This window comes from Halichoeres trimaculatus, unplaced genomic scaffold, assembly GCF_033239565.1.
Source record: "Halichoeres trimaculatus isolate MK-OKI-2021-1 unplaced genomic scaffold, fHalTri1.1 fHalTri1_scaffold_7, whole genome shotgun sequence".
In the NCBI taxonomy this organism is placed as follows: Eukaryota; Metazoa; Chordata; class Actinopteri; order Labriformes; family Labridae; genus Halichoeres; species Halichoeres trimaculatus.
In genome coordinates this window covers 37,079,315-37,097,412 of record NW_027437185.1, presented here as the reverse complement: position 1 = coordinate 37,097,412, position 18,098 = coordinate 37,079,315, and the positions used below count along the sequence as shown (strand labels likewise).

At 42.9% G+C, this 18,098-nt stretch overlaps 1 protein-coding gene across 3 annotated transcripts; it reads left to right on the top strand.

The window, feature by feature from the left end:
* The first annotated feature begins 337 nt into the window (after window positions 1-337).
* On the top strand, window positions 338-17,103 carry adad1 (adenosine deaminase domain containing 1 (testis-specific)). 3 transcript variants are annotated; one of them, XM_074674406.1, is made up of 13 exons: window positions 338-421; window positions 1,499-1,676; window positions 1,764-1,904; window positions 2,607-2,777; window positions 5,932-6,003; window positions 6,117-6,242; window positions 6,321-6,444; window positions 6,530-6,700; window positions 7,523-7,598; window positions 7,691-7,847; window positions 14,504-14,738; window positions 15,014-15,146; window positions 16,590-17,103. In XM_074674406.1, the coding sequence occupies exons 2-13, from the start codon at window positions 1,511-1,513 to the stop codon at window positions 16,701-16,703; spliced, it is 1,686 nt and encodes a 561-aa protein (XP_074530507.1). In that variant the 5' UTR covers window positions 338-421; window positions 1,499-1,510; the 3' UTR covers window positions 16,704-17,103. The 3 variants fall into 3 exon arrangements, with proteins under 3 accessions (XP_074530507.1, XP_074530505.1, XP_074530506.1); XM_074674404.1 differs by having other exon boundaries at window positions 1,494-1,676; XM_074674405.1 differs by lacking the exon at window positions 338-421 and adding an exon at window positions 1,029-1,275 and having other exon boundaries at window positions 1,494-1,676.
* Window positions 17,104-18,098: the final 995 nt, after the last annotated feature.

Sequence of the window (18,098 nt, the reverse complement as noted above, 5' to 3'; positions counted from 1 at the left end):
TTTAACTGGCAGAAATGGGCTTCCATAGATCTGTTAATGATTTTGGAAAGTGTCTTGAGATAACGTTTTTATGATTTGATAATATATACATAAAGGTGCATTTATTATTATTATTATTATTATTATTATCATTATTATTATTATTATTATTATTATTAATTATCAATTATTATTATCATCATTATTACTTTAAACTGTGGATTATGAACAGGTTAATATATATAAATGAGACTGTTTCAAGGTCGCTTATAAAATCCTCACCGGGCCTTTAACTGACTTCTAATAACAGCTTAAAACTGGTTACTGACTTCGTGGAGTCATCTTGACTTCCAAACGATCTTTGAACGCTGCCCATCAGAGCAAGTACTAACGGCAACAGGCGCGCGCTCACACGCCCACTTCCAAGAAGCTCTGGAGTAAGGTAAAAAACAACAACGAACCGGCTGAAAATTAAGCATTTAACGGTTATTTTACATCACAGTTAGCAGTTATTCACTTAATTCCTGTGGTGATTCGGGCAACGCGTGCGGTGAGTTTGAACTCTTGATCCAACAGCTAGCAAACACACCCACCCACCGGCTAACGTGAAGTTAACGTAGCCTACTTGGATTCATGAAAATATTTTTTTCCCTGAACTTCATAACGGAAGTTAAACATCGTCGTTTTGTGTACACCGCCCAAAGTCGGGTAAATGCTTTTCTTAAAGGCAATTTAGCCGAAAGTAACGTTTAGTAAGCGTCGTTAAATGGTAATTTTGCTTAGGTGTAGTGAATTCATGTGTGACGCAGCAACTTTTTTGCCGCCGTGCCTTAACGGTTAGTTTCACCCGTTAAACGCATTAATAAGCAGCGTAGCCCCTGTAAAGTCGACTTACTTAGACGTTTCCACATTAAGACTTCAAACCCAAAGACTAAAACTTACCAAATTGTAAAAACTCCGAGCATCCGAGGAGCACATGAATCTATCACACTAATAACGTCTAGTGTTAGTCACCTGGGACCAGTTTCCGGGGTGTCTGTGGTCTGAGAGGGTCTGAGCTTTGCTGGGGAATTCATTAATCACTTAGTCCTGGTTTTTAAAACAATTTTTAAATGAGCAAGAGCAGGTTACAGGTGCTTTTATAGGCACTCTTGTTACTGCTAACACCGCAAAATATGTCAGAAACTTTCAAACTAAAGAGGTACTCTTTATTATTCTATATCTTACCCTCAATTCACCTTTAACCTTCTCCCTCTTTGCTGTATTGAGTTTTCAGACTGAAACCATAAACTTCAGGTAACACTGCTCTTTTAAGACATTTGAGCTAGGACAACACTTTTCCTCTCCTTATACATATATCTAAAATTTGATCCCATTTTATAACCCATTCATCATCCGGGCCCTGCTTGTGATTTCTTGATGTTCTTTGTGATACTGTCCTGATGCTTTATTTCTAGGACTCAGTCAACACAAGTTAAGAATTACATTTTTGATCTGTGATCTGTTTTCTTTAGCTCAGACAGCTCTGAAGATGTCATCAGCTGTGGGTTCATTTAAAGGACCCAGAGGTTCTACTTTTGCACAAATGCTCATGAAGAATTTGCCTGCAGCTTCAGTGAAGACTGAAACATTGGATCCTCTGCCAGCTTCGAGCAGTCCAAGAAAAGATGTTGCCAATCAAGTGACACAGTCACATGGTGAGTTGCTCGAGTCCTACCAAACCAACATCAGTCATAAAGGAAGTTTAATCGCTTCAACAGCTTTTCCTTGTCTCATCTAAATAGGTTTTTCATCCAAGCCGAAAGTTCCAACTAAAATCCTGATTGACAGATACAGAGAGGGGGAGACACATGCTGTGTCTTTGCTTCATGAGCTGGCACAGATCTTTCAATTTCATCTGGAAATAAAGGAGACGGTGACCCCAGGTAAACACGACACTGTGCACTAGGATTTGCTACAGACATAACAACCAACAGTTGTTTCTGTCCGAGGTCTGCAACCTGCAACCTTTTGTTTTTGTTTGTTTAGTTGCACAGTTATCCTGGAGTTCAAGGAGAAAGCTTTATCATCAAATTTGGATAAAAGTTTGATAACTTGTCAACTAAAATATGCATATGATAAGTGGCAAGAAATTAGCAAGCAACTAAAAAATGTAACATTGAAAGATAAAGATGAAATAGACTCAGGAAGGCCTGTTAGAGCCCAAAATGTAACTATGACCCAAAAATGTAACAGAAAAAATGTAATAAAATCCCAAATCTAACAACTGGTCCATTATGTAACAAAAGTATCAGCCTGTAGTGTAATAAAAAGATGTTTTAAAACCCTAAATGTAATAAATTATCACGTTAGGTTTGGGAGAAGAGGGGACAAAATGGCTCTTTTGCTAGTAAAAGTTGCAGACCCCTGATCTGAGGAAACCTGGTGTTTAATTCATGTTGAAATTCAAACATAGTGTTGTTTATCAAAGCAGTTACCATTCAGGAGGTCTGTGTAATTCAAAACCAGTGTTACATCTCATGATTGTGCCAGTAAGATGGAAACCTGCAGCAGCTTCAGACACATTGACAACTGAATCATAAAGTATGACTTCAATCAGTCTCTAACTTTTTGTTTACCATCTTCAGCGAACACGCCAGGCTTTTATTTTGCCTTCTGTGTGTTGGTCGATGGGGTCCAGTACAGGACTGGGATGGGCACAACCAAAAAAGAGGCCCGGCTCAAAGCGGGGGTGCTTGCTCTGGAGGAGCTGCTGCCCACCTTGGAAAGTCACAGTTCTGACCCCCCTGAAGCATCAGGTAGGGTTTATTTATTTATTTTATTTATTTATTGGTTATTAAAGAGGGAACAGCACATATTAATGAACATTTTTTACAAATGTAAATATGCCAGATTATAGCCTTGGGCTAATTTCCATCTGCAGACCCCCTGGCAGGTTGATGGTAACAAACACAAACAAGACACTGCAAACTAAATACAGAAGACAAGTAGACAGAACAGTAGACAAGTATAAAAAGAAACAGAAACATACATGTTGCACATCCTCACATCCCACAGAGCCCACTGCACTGAATATTATTGCACCAGTTTATATTGCACCAACATGGTTTGGTGATGATTGATGTGTAATTTGTTTATGTTAATGACTCTGAGGATTTCTTGTTGCTGGTAAAGTTAACTAGGTCACACACTTTTGGACAGCTTCTTCCATAAAGTTAGGTTCACTGTTGCTGTAAAATGAGGAAGAAATTATTGTAGAAGTTGGCGTGTTTTAACTTAATTTCATTTACCTCTTTTTTTTTATTGACTGTTTGATATTCTTTGGATCCTGTTCTTATTAACCAACAGTCAATCTTATTTTTTCCTATCTAGTTTTTATAATGTAGAATAGAATAGAATAGAATAGAATGTACTCTGTTCATTCCTAAAGGGTAATTCTGAGTCACAACAGCAACACAAAAGAGTCACGAGAAACAATCTAATCTTAAATGCAACAAAAACTAAAGAGATGGTTTTTGACCCGAGGGGGGTACACAAACATGACTCAGTGGTAATTGGAAGCAGTGTTATTGATCAGGTCGTCTCTTACAAATATCTTGGTATTGTCATGGACAATTTTTTAAAATAGACAGATCACGTTGACTTCCTCTGCAACAAATTATCTCAAAGACTACATTTCCTTCACAGGCTAAGACTGTTTGATGTCAGGCACGAAATCATGTTGATTTTCTATAGTTCCATCTTCGAAAGTCTTCTGAGATATGGATTGGCAGCTTGCTTCGGCACATTATCTATCCAGAGTAAATCAAAAATCAGTGGACTGATAAAATCAGCTACGAATGTTATAGGTCAGAAAGACCACCCTTCTCTCCAGTCTGTCTTTGACAGTGTCGTCTGTAACCAGGCACAGAAAATTCTGCTTGATCCTTCCCACATTCTTTCTCGGGAATATGAACTTCTGCCTTCAGGGAGACGATACAGAGCACGCAAACACAAAATGAATCGATACAAGCTCTCGTTTCTCTCAACATCCATCTCTCTGCTTAACAAACAATCTAATTAATTCTTTCCTTGAATTGATATATAATGCTTGTATATATATTTTTTCAGCCTATTTATTGCCACCAGTCATGGACCTGTTATGATTATTCCACTTTTATCCACGTTTTTATTTTCTACTTGTTATCTATTTTCTTAACTTGTTTCTACATGTTTTACTTATTATCTGCTTCTACTTGTTCTTAGCTGTTATTATCCCACTTTTACCCATGTTTTGTTCTTATCGTCAAAACTCGGTTTTTAACTTGTTTCTGCTTATCTTCACTGCATATTGTGACGAGCACTGCACTTTAACATCCTTGTGCAATAACTTCTGGCCATGCTTGCAGCTGACCTCTTGCTTATGTGACTGTTGTATGTGTCTAGTATTTTGTCATTTAAAATACTGCGTCCTTGGCCAGTAGTACTGCTGTCTAAGACAAATTTCCTGCAAAGGACAATAATGTCGATCTAATCTAATCTAATCTAATTTACAGTGCAAAACATTGAAGAATATGTAAATAGAATAAAATATTAAGGGTCAAGTAAAAAAAAAAGCCTATCAAAGACAAAGATAAAAAAAGAGTATAGAGGCAAAAAATATAACATGTAAAACATTGTTTACATGGGTATGATCACACAGTAAGTTAGCTATGAGGTGAAAAACAATATTGGACAATAGCAGCTGTTTTTTTTAAGTATAAACAAAGTTTAACCACCGGTCAAATTTGACCCGCTAACACTCAAGACGTCAGCAGCTTTCTAACACAATACAAGGGTTCAGTGCAATGCAGTGTGTTGTTTACCATAATGCAACTTTTGTATGTTATGTTGGCTGTTTGGCTGTTTTCTGCATCGGAATCAGAAAAAAATGGTGGAAAAAAAGAGAAAACGCAAACTGTGAGTTGTGATTGTGTTTACAGCAAATAAATTGACTTCTTTTTGTCAACAGAATGAAATACTGGGGTCTTAAATTATATTTGTTTTGGTCTTAAAAATGTCTTAAAAAGCATTAAATTGGACTTTTTAAATGGTGCAAGAACCCTGTAGGATCTCCAGACACATGTAGGAGCTATAAACATTAAAAAACCCACTACAAACGTAACCAGTTTGGTGTCAATAACCAACAAATGAGACATATAAAGTAATAACAGACTCCAAATACAAAAAAAAATAACAAGGAGAGAGCTGCTGCAACAGGCAGCCACTTGGGCGGCGCCTAGCAACAATCTGAGTGCTGATTTCTTGTTTTCAGTGTGGTCTCCTTTTTACGACGACCATCACATTTTCTTTCATACTGATTGTTGAAAGGACGCCGACTCATTTACTGCAAACCAAATCAACCCAGAGGATTAAATACACTGAACACTGAGTGTTAGTTTGAGTTGCTGCTGCAGATTACAGCTTGTAAAAAGGTACAGGAAGACTAAATTAACTGGGAATGACAAGAAACTCACACAGATTTTTCATTCTGACCCGTACCATCACTGATCTTGTAAAAAGCTTTGTCCTGCACAAGTTATAAAAAAAGCAATAGTCTAAGAGCTGTCGTGAAAGCTTGCACGTAATTCTGATGAAGTTCTAACCAGTATTTTTAGCTGTCAACAACAATCCTGCAAGCACCAGGAAGGGGAGACAAAAATGTGGGTTGGAAAAAGTGCATGTCTGTGAAACCTGAATGAGTGGGCAGAAAAAAAACAAAATGTGTTGGCGAAGTTAGTTTTGGATTGACAGTTAATAACAGAGAGCAGACTGCATTAAAAGGTTTAAATGAATATGCAAGTTTACCTGTATTACACTGTTTCTTAGATAAGCAGATAATTAAAAATTGTCATTTCTTAAATTGATAGAGGGTGGCTAAGAAAAAACACATTGAGTGTGTTATCCCATAAAAAAACTTGCTTTTTTCCTCAGATGTTCCTCCACCTCTTCCCGTGAAAGAAGAGCCCTCCATGTCTGAAACGCCTCACTGCAGGACGATCCACGGTGAGTCTTCGTTTCTGTATTTGAGAACTTTTGCATAGACAAATGTTACATTTGATATGTTTAGATGTTTTGCATGTTGATCCTCGAATGATGCGACAAACCATCTGGTTTAGAAAGGAAGAGTTTGGTGAATCAACACATCCCACAAGCTGTGAGGGATCAGCTAGCTAAACTGATGAACAGCCATCCAGAGTTTTCTGCCTGTGCTGGAACCACAGCGGCGTTCATCCTTCAGACATGTGAGTCTCCAAAATCTACCTCTACTCTGCTTCTACGAACCATATATTTATCTGTGCCTCCTCCTCTCCTTCCTAAAGCAACCCAGTGTGAAGTTGTTGCTTTGGGCACCGGAAACTTCAACACCAAAGAGAGTGCTTCTCCCGGTGGACGGATGGTGCACGATTCACATGCAGTGGTTACTGCAAGGAGATCACTTATGAGGTCAGTTTTGCAAAATCCTTTTCTTCTTTTGTTGAAAAGTCAATCTCCAAAAGAAAATTTTGTAATTATTTTGTTGTGCTTTTAGGTTTTTTTACCGTCAGCTGCTGATGTTCTTCAGCAAAACCACCGATCTGACTCAGCAGTCGATCTTCGAGCAGAGCAGCAGCAGCAGTGGCCTCCTCAGCCTGAAGAGCGGCATCACCTTCCACCTGTACCTGAACCAGCTGCCAAAGGGCGCCGCGGTCTCCTCACAGCCGTAGGTTTCACATTAACGCTTTAGTGATCTGAGGTTTCACCCTGATCTTGTCATTCTTTGATATTTCTGATTTTGTGATTTTTATTTTGCTTTTTAACACCGGATCTAGTGAAAAAGTTGGATGATGATGATGATGTCTACAGACTATATCAGGATTTTTTTCCACAAAATGAACATCACACATGAGTCAGTTTTTAGGATTTATCCATTCCTTGGCCCTTGGTTTTGCGCATGCATGTCTAGTGAAGTGGTGTCCCAATTCTTCCTAAGATCAAGAAACAAAGACAAACCAGGACCTCACTTGAAACCAAAGGGTTTTGACGAATTCCCCATGATCTGAATAATTTTATCATATGTTCAACTTTTTGCTACTCCATACAAATATTATCCATGTTTTAAATTGTTGGTTGAATTTTAAAATTGCTCGTTATAACAGTCTAGCTAACGCTGCCATTGCAACAGCTACAGCTAATTATAGCTACACTGATGTCAGACCGGGGCGACAAATTCACAGCAAACAGACTCCACTACTATGAACTGCATTGGCTACATAGGCTAACATTAAGCTAACTTTACAGTATCCTGAAGCCGCATAATATGGCTTCTGAATACTGTAACGTAAGCTTATCGTCAGCTTTTCATAGCTTAGCTGTCTCATGGCAGTGAAGTCTGTTTGCTGTGAATGTGTCGCCCTAATCTGACATCAGTTTATCTTCACTTTGTAAAAATGTGTTGGCTGGGATTGGCTTTTCTTGGTCTCTGATTATAATGATAAATACACGTTGAGTGCTTTTTCTCTGCGGTGTGGTTTTTTGTTCTCAGGCGGCTGAACCCCTTCTCCATTTCAGCGTGGCGATTCAACAACGAGATCAGCCTCCATCTGGCAGTGGAGGGCAAGGTGTTGTGATGTTTCTCATTATTTAGAAGAATTTTACCTCTTAACTTCAATGGAAAAATAGTGAAGTTACTGTCTTTTCATTTAATTTTCAGGTGTTCTCCATCTTCACATCCCCCATCGATCAGACGGCTCCTAAGGGGATCAGCATGTCTGCCACAGACAAACTCACCCAGTGGCAGGTGCTGGGATACCAGGGAGCCCTGCTCAGCCACTTCATAGAGCCTGTGTATGTCCAAAGCATCCTCATAGGCAAGTAAAGAAGTCAAATACTGCTCTTCAGTTAAGTTCATCTTTATTAATCATGTTCAGGAGTTTGTCCCTGACTCTGTTCAGGGACCCTTTACCTTCAAAGGAGCCATTTTGCTTCAGCTCACCTGGATAAAAGTTATTCTAGAGCAAAAAAATCTACTTTTATCTTCATAATAAAGACTACAGAGTGTATAATATTGTAAACACAGTTAAAATGTAGTACATAATTATCTAAATAAGAGGGTTTTTTTATTTATAAAATTGTACATGTGATGTCTTGTTTTTTTTATTTTTAATTAAAGAAAAAAAATTAAAAAAAATGGAAAAGTTTCAAAAGCAATTAGAATTTTAAAAATCTGCAAAAGAAGTCAAATAATTTTCAAATTCCAAAAATTTGCAATATTTAATTAAAAAAAAAAAATATTTGGAATTTTGAAAATATGACCTTTTTTCTAGTTTAAAAAAATAGAAAAATAGACCCCCCCAAAAAAAATCAGAAATTTGCAAATAAAAAAATAAATTTTCAAAATTTAACATTTTTGAAAAAGTACCTAAACTTGCTCACATTTTATAGCTCAACACATCATTTTTTTGTTGTTTGCTGATGTCTTGCAACATATCAAGTATGTTTATTGAGCCGGCACTTTGGCATTTAAATGAATCCATCCACACAGAATTAAAATCTGTATTTTCTTCCAGATTAGTCTTTTTGTAGATGTAGTTATCTTCCCAGGGCTGTAAAACTTGAGGTTAGCCACAGGTGCATGGAAAGTTGGTGGGATGTTGATGTTGTAGGAGGTGAAGTAGAGCGGTGGCAGGCTTTATTGACAGATGGGATGAAGATTTAGTTCACAGAGAGAGCCACAGAGCAGAGCCACAGAGCAGAGCCACAGAGCAGAGCCACAGAGCAGAGCCACAGAGCAGAGCCACAGAGCAGAGCCACAGAGCAGAGCCACAGAGCAGAGCCACAGAGCTGGCCTCTTCCAGCTACAGCAGGCCTCTTTTTCCACCTTTTTAACTGCTCCACCAACTAACCCTGGGCAAACCTGCTCGCTAGCTGCTGCATCACTGCGTAAGACCTTTCTCTGGACTACAGGCCCTGTTTTCAGTCCAGCAAGTGGACTATCAGCAGCAGGCCCTGTTTTTCTGAAGCCCTCGCTGAAGCAGCAGAAGCACCCAGGCCTCTACAGCAGCAGCACTCGGCTAAAGCTAGCTGCTTCATACCCTGGTTTGCCGGCTGGATAGTGATCAAACACCTCCAAGGACCACCGAGTTTCTAATAACCAGGACGTCAACTATCCGCAGCGGGCCCTGTTTTCTGGGGCCCCCGCCGGTAAGTCTTTGCTGACTCTTGCTACATTCTGCTGTCTCCCTGCTACCACCCCTGCTAACGCTAAGCCTCCTCACCGCTGCGGGCTCCGTGTTGGAGCCCCTGCGTGTAAGTGCCCGTACCTGCCCCTGCAAATCATCTGCTACCCCCTCGTCACTTCTCTGCCACAAACCTGCACTGTGCTTTTAGACCTGTACTGGCCCCTGTTGTCTTTGTTTTGCTCCAGGCGTCATGGCTCCACTTACCTCTCCTTCCGGCTGCATCAACTGCACCGTCCTCTCTGAAAAAGTCACCGAGCTGGAGCGGCGTATCTCCACACTCTACACACTTCGTGAAGCCGAGCTGCAAATGGACACAATCATCTTCCGTACTACTCCACCGGTGTCCGTGTCTTCCAGTTCCGATCAGCCCATCCGTCCCTCCAGTGCTCCAGCCGATGACTCCGCACCCTCTCCCCCTGGTGTCACCGCTCCCGACGGGGCAGCTGCTGCCTCAGAGCTCCTTCCTCCGATCTCCCCCAGAGAGCACTCCTGGATCAGGCAGGGCGCAAAGCCCAAGACCATCGCCACCTCCACTCCGCGAGATCCTGCAGTCTGGACCCTGGTCGCTCCCCGTAGCGGGAGATCTCAGCAGCCCCCCGACTCGCTCCTTCACACAGTCCATCTGAATAACAGATATGACGCCCTTGCCCGACAGGATTTCACTCTCAAAAAGGATACTAAAACCCCTCAGCTGCTTTCCCCCCTGTCCTCCAACCCGCCGTCTCTTCAGACTCCCTCTCAGCCTGCTCCTCACCGTGCTGGCCGCCGCATATCCATCCCGCACTTCACACCGGCTCCAGCTCGGCTGCCTGCCACGCCCCCCTCATGCCACTCTCCAGCCGCTGGGATGCCTCCGTCCAGCACTGATCCCTCTCCTACTTCGTCAATTCCTCGCCCCCTTTTCCCCCCTACTACCTTATTGCTTGGCGACTCCATCACCAGAAATGTCCGTTTTTTCAATGTCATCACTCATTGTATCCCTGGGGCATCCGTCACTAACATCCTCGATAAACTCCCAGTCATACTCCACACACTACCTCCATCTGTCCATAGAGTAATTATTCATGTCGGCTGTGTAGATGCATCCCGCCGACAGTCCGAAATCACAAAAACTGTCTTCAATAAACTCTTCCATTATATCCAAACCACCGGGAAGTCAGTCTTCATCAGCGGCCCAATCTCTCCCCATAACCGTGGCTCAGGACTCTTCAGCAGGATCCTCTCGCTGCACACCTGGCTCCAATCAGCCTGCAGGTCTCATTCTCTGAGCTACATAGACAATTTTAACTTGTTCTGGGCGCGCGAATCCTTTTTTAGAACAGACGGGCTCCATCCTAATAAGCTGGGCAGTCGTATTTTAACAGCTAATATCCAGCATGCGGTTCAAAATCCACCATGTGACTGACTGTTTACACCTCGCACACAGCTCCCCCTGTCTTCTTCTACGGTACTATTCTCAAACTCCTCCACTTCTCACAGCGCCCTCATCAGGCCCCAGAGCTCACCTTCTCCCACTGCAGATCCTCTTCACATCCAGCCTGTCATCTCCGCCAGACCGTTCACCCTTCAACACAGACGCAACTACAGTAACACTCATAACCTCATCCATATTGTCCCCTCTGTTCCCACAACTCACAAACCCCAGCAGCACATCCTCAAGTTTGCTCTCCAAAACACTCGCTCCCTCAACAGTAAAGCTGTCATCCTGAACGATTTCATTTTGGACAATAACCTGGATTTCCTTTGTATCACTGAAACCTGGCACACTCATCTGGACTATTTCTCCCTCAATCAAGTCACCCCCCCTGGATACAAGTACACTGACAGACCCCGCCCCTCTGGTAGAGGTGGCGGCGTTGCCTCTGTTTTCAAGGACTTTTTCAAAACAAATCCCATTTCCACACCTACTGTTGAATCTTTCGAACATATCACTTTCAAAGTACTTTCCTCCACTCCCTTTGTCATCTCGATTATCTACCGGCCACCCAAACCGAATCCATCCTTCCTGTCTGACTTCACTGACCTCGTCACCCAGCTATCAGCCCACTCACCCTCTGTTCTACTTCTCGGGGACTTCAATTTCCACATCGACAACAAAAACTGCAAACATGCCTCTGATTTCCTGGACCTCCTCGACTGCCTGAACCTCTCACAACACATCAACTTTCCCACCCACTCCTACGGCCACACCCTGGACTTAGTCTGCACCTCCGGTCTCAACATCCAAGAACTCACCTGTTCCGACCTCCATATCTCTGATCACCTTGCCATAGCTTTTGACATCCATCTCCCAACCCCTGTTCTCAAAGAAAAACGTACTTTATCCTACAGAAATATCAAATCCATCCTGCCCCATGACCTCTCAGTTTCACTTAGCACTGCTTTAACCACCCACCCCCCTCCATCAATGGACAACCCGGACAAACTTATTACCCACTACAACAGCTGTCTCTCCACCTGCCTCAATCAGTTAGCCCCCTTAAAAACCAGAACTGTTTCTTTCACCCACCCTGCCCCCTGGTTCACCCCTCATCTCCACCACCTGAAATCCAAAAAACGCCAGCTAGAGAGACTCTCAAGAAAAACCAGACTCACTGTTCATATCCAAGCTTACACAGACCACCTCCAACTATACAGATCCGCCCTCACCCACGCCCGCTCCAACTACTACTCCAATCTCATTAACACTGGCTCGAACAACCATAAAGCTCTTTTCTCCACCATCAACAAGCTCCTTAACCCCACAAACAATACCACAGACTCCTTCACCACTGAAAAATGTAACTCCTACCTCTCATTCCTCCAAACAAAAATCAACAGCATTTACAGTTCTCTACCCACACCGCCCCCCTCTCATGTCTCCCCCCTCTTCACTGCCCCTCTCATCACCTCTCCACTTTGCAAATTCTTACCGATTTCCCAAGCCGACCTGTCAAAAATCATTACTACTATGAAATCCTCCACTTCTGTCCTCGATCCCATCCCCTCTTCCCTTGTTAAAGCCTGTCTCCCCACCATCTCCCCGCTTATCACCGCCATCGTCAATTCCTCCATCACCTCCTCCACCGTTCCTCCGTCGCTGAAACTGGCTGCCATAACCCCCATCCTCAAAAAACCTGGACTCAACCCCGATGACCTCCACAACTTCCGCCCCATTTCAAATCTCCCCTTCATTTCCAAAATACTTGAAAGAGCCATTGCATCCCAGATCAAGACCCACCTTACCAACAATAACCTGTATGAACAATTTCAATCCGGATTCCGTACCCACCACAGCACAGAAACTGCTCTCCTCAAAATAACCAACGACCTCCTCCTCTCCTCTGACTCTGGCAACCTCACCATCCTCATTCTCCTGGACCTCACTGCCGCCTTTGATACCATCAATCACTCCATCCTGTTATCCCGTCTCAAATCCCATCTCCTCATCACCAACGACGCTCTCACCTGGATACAATCTTATCTAACAGACCGGAAACAATTCATCTCCACCAACAGCTGCTCCTCCACTACTGCCCCCCTGTCCCAAGGTGTCCCTCAGGGCTCGGTGCTTGGTCCCCTCCTCTTTATCCTGTACCTCCTCCCCCTCGGTCAGATTATCCATCGCCACGGTCTCCATTTCCATTGCTATGCAGATGACATTCAATTATACATATCCACAAATTCCATCAACCCTCAGATCCACTCCACCCTCACTGACTGCCTCTCTGACATCAATTCCTGGTTAGAATCAAATTTCCTCAAACTCAACAGTTCCAAGACAGACATCCTCGTCATAGGTCCACATTCCCTCACCTCCGCAGCCAAAGACTTCCACCTCACCTTCAACAGCACCACCCTTTCACCTGCACCCTACTGCCGTAACCTTGGAGTCATCTTGGACAGTTCCCTCAATTTCAACCAGCACATAAAATCAGTAACAAAAACAGCTTTCCACCACCTCAAAAATATTGCCCGCCTTCGCCCCTCTCTCTCCTTCCCTGCAGCCGAAACCCTCATCCACGCTTTCATCACCTCACGCATTGACTACTGCAATAGCATACTCTACGGCTCACCATCCACCCTCCTCAATAAACTTCAGTACATCCAGAACTCCGCCGCTCGCCTCCTCACTCACACCCGTTCCCGTGAACACATCACCCCCATCCTTCACAACCTGCACTGGCTCCCCATCCCATTCCGCATCACATTCAAAATCCTTCTGCTTACCTACAAAGCCCTCCATAACCAGGCCCCCCCATACCTCACGAACATGCTCCACCCCTACATCCCTTCCCGTCCCCTCCGCTCCTCGGATTCTAACCTCCTCACCGTCCCTAGGACCAAGCACCGAACCTGGGGGGACAGAGCCTTTTCAGTTGCCGCCCCCTCTCTCTGGAACTCACTCCCTCAAAACATCCGCAACTCCACTGACCTCACCATCTTCAAATCCAGTTTAAAAACACACCTCTTCCGCACTGCTTTCAACCAGTAATCCACAGTCCCTCCTCAACGCTCTATGTTTTTACCTTTTTACCTTTGCACTGTAACCTTCCGTTTTTATCTGTTTTCTGTTGTTCACCTGTCTTTTATCTGCACTTTTAACTTTTTATGTAAAGCGACTTTGAGTTTTGTTGAAAAGCGCTCTATAAATAAAAATTATTATTATTATTATTATTATTATAATTAAATGTTAACACAGGATTTTATTTCGTATCAATGTCTTTAATCATCAATACCCTCTGTAAGAAAAATAAAAATTATTTATTTCAATAACATTTTTTAAAGCTACAAGGGGCCACTGCAAAGAGTCAAAGAGCTGCATGTTGAAGACCCTTGGGTTAGCCTTTTTCAAACTCTGATCAACAGTAATGATACTTTTATGATACATTATTTTAGAGGCATTTTATTTAGAGTGACGTATGAGTTTCCATGGGAACTCTTCCTTTATGTTGTTTATAGTCATTACAGCTTTGTGACCCAAATTTGCCTCATTTAAAAAGATGGAAAGTCCAAAATTAGTTGTACTGCATGTTTTTGTCAGAATAAGAGAAGCATCTGCTGTGTGACCAATACAGGGACCTGTCATTCTTTGAAGAGTTCGTACCTCAGGTTTCACATCATGATGTGCTGCAAGCCTTTGTCAAACAGAGAACCATTGTTTTCAGAATCCCTTCAAGAACAACAAAAAGATTAACATCCTCTCATCCTGTGAAGAAGAAATGATGCTGAAGTTTTGCAGCCTGTGACCTGTTTGTGTAACAAAACCTCTGATTCACTCAGACCAAGTTTTTAAACACCCACAGGTGACTATGGCTGCAGTGACACCCGCGGGATGGAGATCTCCATCAACCAGCGCGTGGAGGGGATCACCGCCCTGCTGCCCATGTTCTACTGCACAATGAGGCCCCAGATTAGCCTGGTGCCCTCGGTGGCTTCAGACAGCCCTCACAGCAGCGAGCTGACCCACGCTATCAACTGGAGCAAGGGGGACAGCTCCCTGGAGGTCGTGGATGGTCTTCAGGGCAAGACTGTAGAGGAGTAAGCATGACTGTCTGAGATGATGAGCGGTTATCTCTCAGCTGTGTGTTCTGACACTTTGCGAGCATTTGGATTGGTGCATTTTAGTCTTATTTTATTAGTGATTAACGCCACATTGCAGTGGAATATTTTAAATCCAAATAGAATAGTGTGAGTCAATGCAAAACTACAACATTTAATGAAAGAAAAACATCAAAGCCTGCACACCTAAGGAGTATGTTATAAAGCATGTTAACACTCACTAAGTCTGTGTTTTACACATTGTCTCATCTTAGGTCTCCCTTTAAGAGCGGCTCTGCTCTGGCAAGCCGTCTGTGTAAGGCTGCGATGCTCTACCGCTTCAAGCTGGTGGCCAAAGAGGCCCAGAGGCAGGACTTGCTGGCCACAAGCTCCTACAGAGAAGCCAAGGTAACGTGGTTATGACGTGGGGCTGGGCATCATGGCATTATCAGATCTTAATCAAGTGATTAACCCTTTGGGTACCAAAGTTTGGCTCCGAATATCCCAAGTAACTGGCTACAGGGTGGGCCAGAAAGATTCACCCACCGTATATCTCTATTTCGTTTGCTTAGCTTTTGTCCTAGAAAATTAGAATTGTGGATAGTTTCTCCTAAAAGGCAGAGCTTTTGATGTACCTGCGTTCATTTGTTTACTCCTCATGAGTGTGGAGGATGGCATTGAAGGGTCAGCCCAGACCAGATTGTGGCCTTGAAGGAGGCTGGACTGAAAATACAGATAATGATAATGATAAAGGTGAATATTTGTCGTAAGACTGTCTACAATGTCATGAAACGATACAGGGAGAGTGGCAACACCACCGGCAAGCCAATCTCTGGAAGAAAACGTTCAGTCCGGACCTAAAGGGTTGTTGAGATGGTGAGGAAGAGAATCCAAAGGAATCCTCACAGGAGCAAAGGAAGTGAACATCTCAAGAACTTCACTGAGAAGAATCCTCAAACAGGATCTCGGACTGAAAGCACTAAAAATGCAACACAGACGACTGATTTCAACCGTTTCTTAGAAAAAAACCTCCTGACGGGGAAAATTATGCTGCAGGAAAAAGGCAGATCACAGACATTCTGGTCAAGTCCCAGAGTAACAGGGTTTATGCAGATAGTGCACAGCACCTACCCGAAGGCTGCAGAACTCACTTTGGTCGTCAGAAGCAGCTGGAGTCATGGTGTGGGCTGCTGCTGCATCTGATGGCTCAAAGTCTCCTTTGGTCTTTCAGGAGGGTGTGAAAGTGAACAGCCAGGTGTACCTTCAAATGCTTGAAGAAAAAGTGTCGCCTTGGTGTACCAATGTGTTTGGAAACCAGTTTGTCTTCACACAGGATGGAGCAGCAGCTCACACATCCAATGTCACACAGGCCTGGTGTGAGCAGCACTTTCCTGGCTTCTGGGACAAGAACATGTGGCCTCTGCAAGTCCGTACATCAATCCAATGGACTTTGTGATCTGGTCTATCCTGGAGAGGGAGGTCTGAAGAGTATCTCACAGCAATGTCACCGCTTTGAAGACAGCTCTGATGAAGTCATGGTCAAAACTTGATGCAGAGACAGTGCGGCACTCATACCAGGCAGTGCCAGGTCGTCTCCACGCTACGATAAAGGCAAAGGGCGGCCATATTGAGATGTAAATCTTTATGGTAACAGAGAATAAAGTATAGAAACTGTTCAATGTTTGTTGAGTTTGTCTGCATGCATTTTTGGATAAAAATGCGGAAAAAACGATGAGTAAATCTTTCTGGCCCACCATGTAAAGAAAGTTGCACGTTTGATTTGTACTCTGAGCTCTCTGCAACACTCCTGTTATACCTCTAACTTCTGTTGTTGTCGTTTTGTGGCTGCAGAGGATGGCGAAGCCTTACCAAGAGGCCAAGAACCTTCTTCGAGCGTACCTGTTGCAGCAGGGCTTTGGTTCCTGGCTGGACAAGCACTGGGTTAGTGAAAACTTCACCATGTGAATCATAATGAGAACAAAACAGTTTGTGGAAAGCACCTTTTGTACGCAGCTGTGGAGCTTTTGTTGGTCCTTGTTCATTTTGTGGTCCGTGACCTTCGGGGCTTCTTCTAATTTTCAAAAAATGAAACCAGATCCTCTACTTTCCAGTTTAAAAGCCAGACTTTGAAGCACTAATGAGGGCATGTTATTTAATGATTATTTACTGTTAAAAGTAATACTTTATGCCATTGTGCATAGCAAAAATGACCGTGTGTGTCGTTTATCTTTGGTGTCCCTCTTCATCCCTGCCTTATAGTTTTAAGGCCTCTTGGGAAATTCATGTTTTAACTCTTGCTTTAAATGTGTGAGTTCAGTGTCTCCATAGTTACTGGTTGTGTTCTCATCTCGTGCGTGCATCGTGAACCAGCAAAATAAAACAATGAAAGTTCAACTTGAAGAGAGCTTCACATTTTTATTCTGCATCCTCACCAGATAAAAGTAACCTCATTCAACAAAGCAAAGTTTCACCTGTGCTTCAACATTAACCGCTAATGACTTAGAGATGCAGCGGAGAAATGACTTGATGTTGCATATCATACATTTGTAGATTTATGGACAAACTGATATTTCCCAGCAGCTGATAACTGAGAGGATATTTTCCATTTTCAGGGGAAGTGTCCTGAAACAACCCTTTTTTTGTTGAGCTGTATCTCCCTCAATTCAAACCCATTGACCCCCACCCCCCAGCTGTTTAAAGCTGTTGTTCTACTTTATGCGCAAACAGGAAATGCACTGGTTTCCTGTGTTTGCGATGCAGGGGATCATTTACTCTTGAGTGTTTTGCAGACTTGTGAATGGAGATGTGTGTTTACTTCCTACTAGTTTGACTAGGAGAAGGGATTACCAGTGCATCCAGCTTTTGTCCAAGGATGGCGCGTTTCAGCTGTCTGTACAGCTCCAGGTTTTGTATTGATTTGTCTTTATCTGTGTTGTTGCCAGCATACAGAGTGCAGTGTGTATTCAGAGTGTGCATCTTAAACTTTAAGAATGTCAAACTCAGATCAGCTGTGTTGCAGCACTTGTGCTGATAAGGTTTTGCATCAGATGTACATCGTCAACGTAGATGTCTGCTGCTGATATCTTTGTCTTGTGTTCTTTAGATGCTTGCGTCACCCCCTACCCACCTCACGTTGTGATGCATAAAAGAAAAGTTCATTGTAGCGAGTGTTGGCTTTAAACAACACTCTTCTTTTCTGCTGTGTGACAGTTTATACGTATTTTATGTTGTCTTTAAAATGCAAAATTCACAGGAGAGTCATTGACTGTGGAAATATTTGTTTGGCTCCTGCAGGAGGCTTGACATTAACGAGTCAGGACACTTAAAGGTGATAAAAGACATAAAAATTACTGATTTTGT

Bases quoted from the DNA above. Each gene is read 5' to 3' on its own strand.
- adad1 (XM_074674406.1), top strand. From the start codon at position 1,511: ATGTCATCAGCTGTGGGTTCATTTAAAGGACCCAGAGGTTCTACTTTT. The intron at 6,701-7,522 runs GTAGGTTTCACA...TTTTGTTCTCAG, and splicing joins GCCGCGGTCTCCTCACAGCC to GCGGCTGAACCCCTTCTCCA. The intron at 7,599-7,690 runs GTGTTGTGATGT...TTTAATTTTCAG, and splicing joins ATCTGGCAGTGGAGGGCAAG to GTGTTCTCCATCTTCACATC.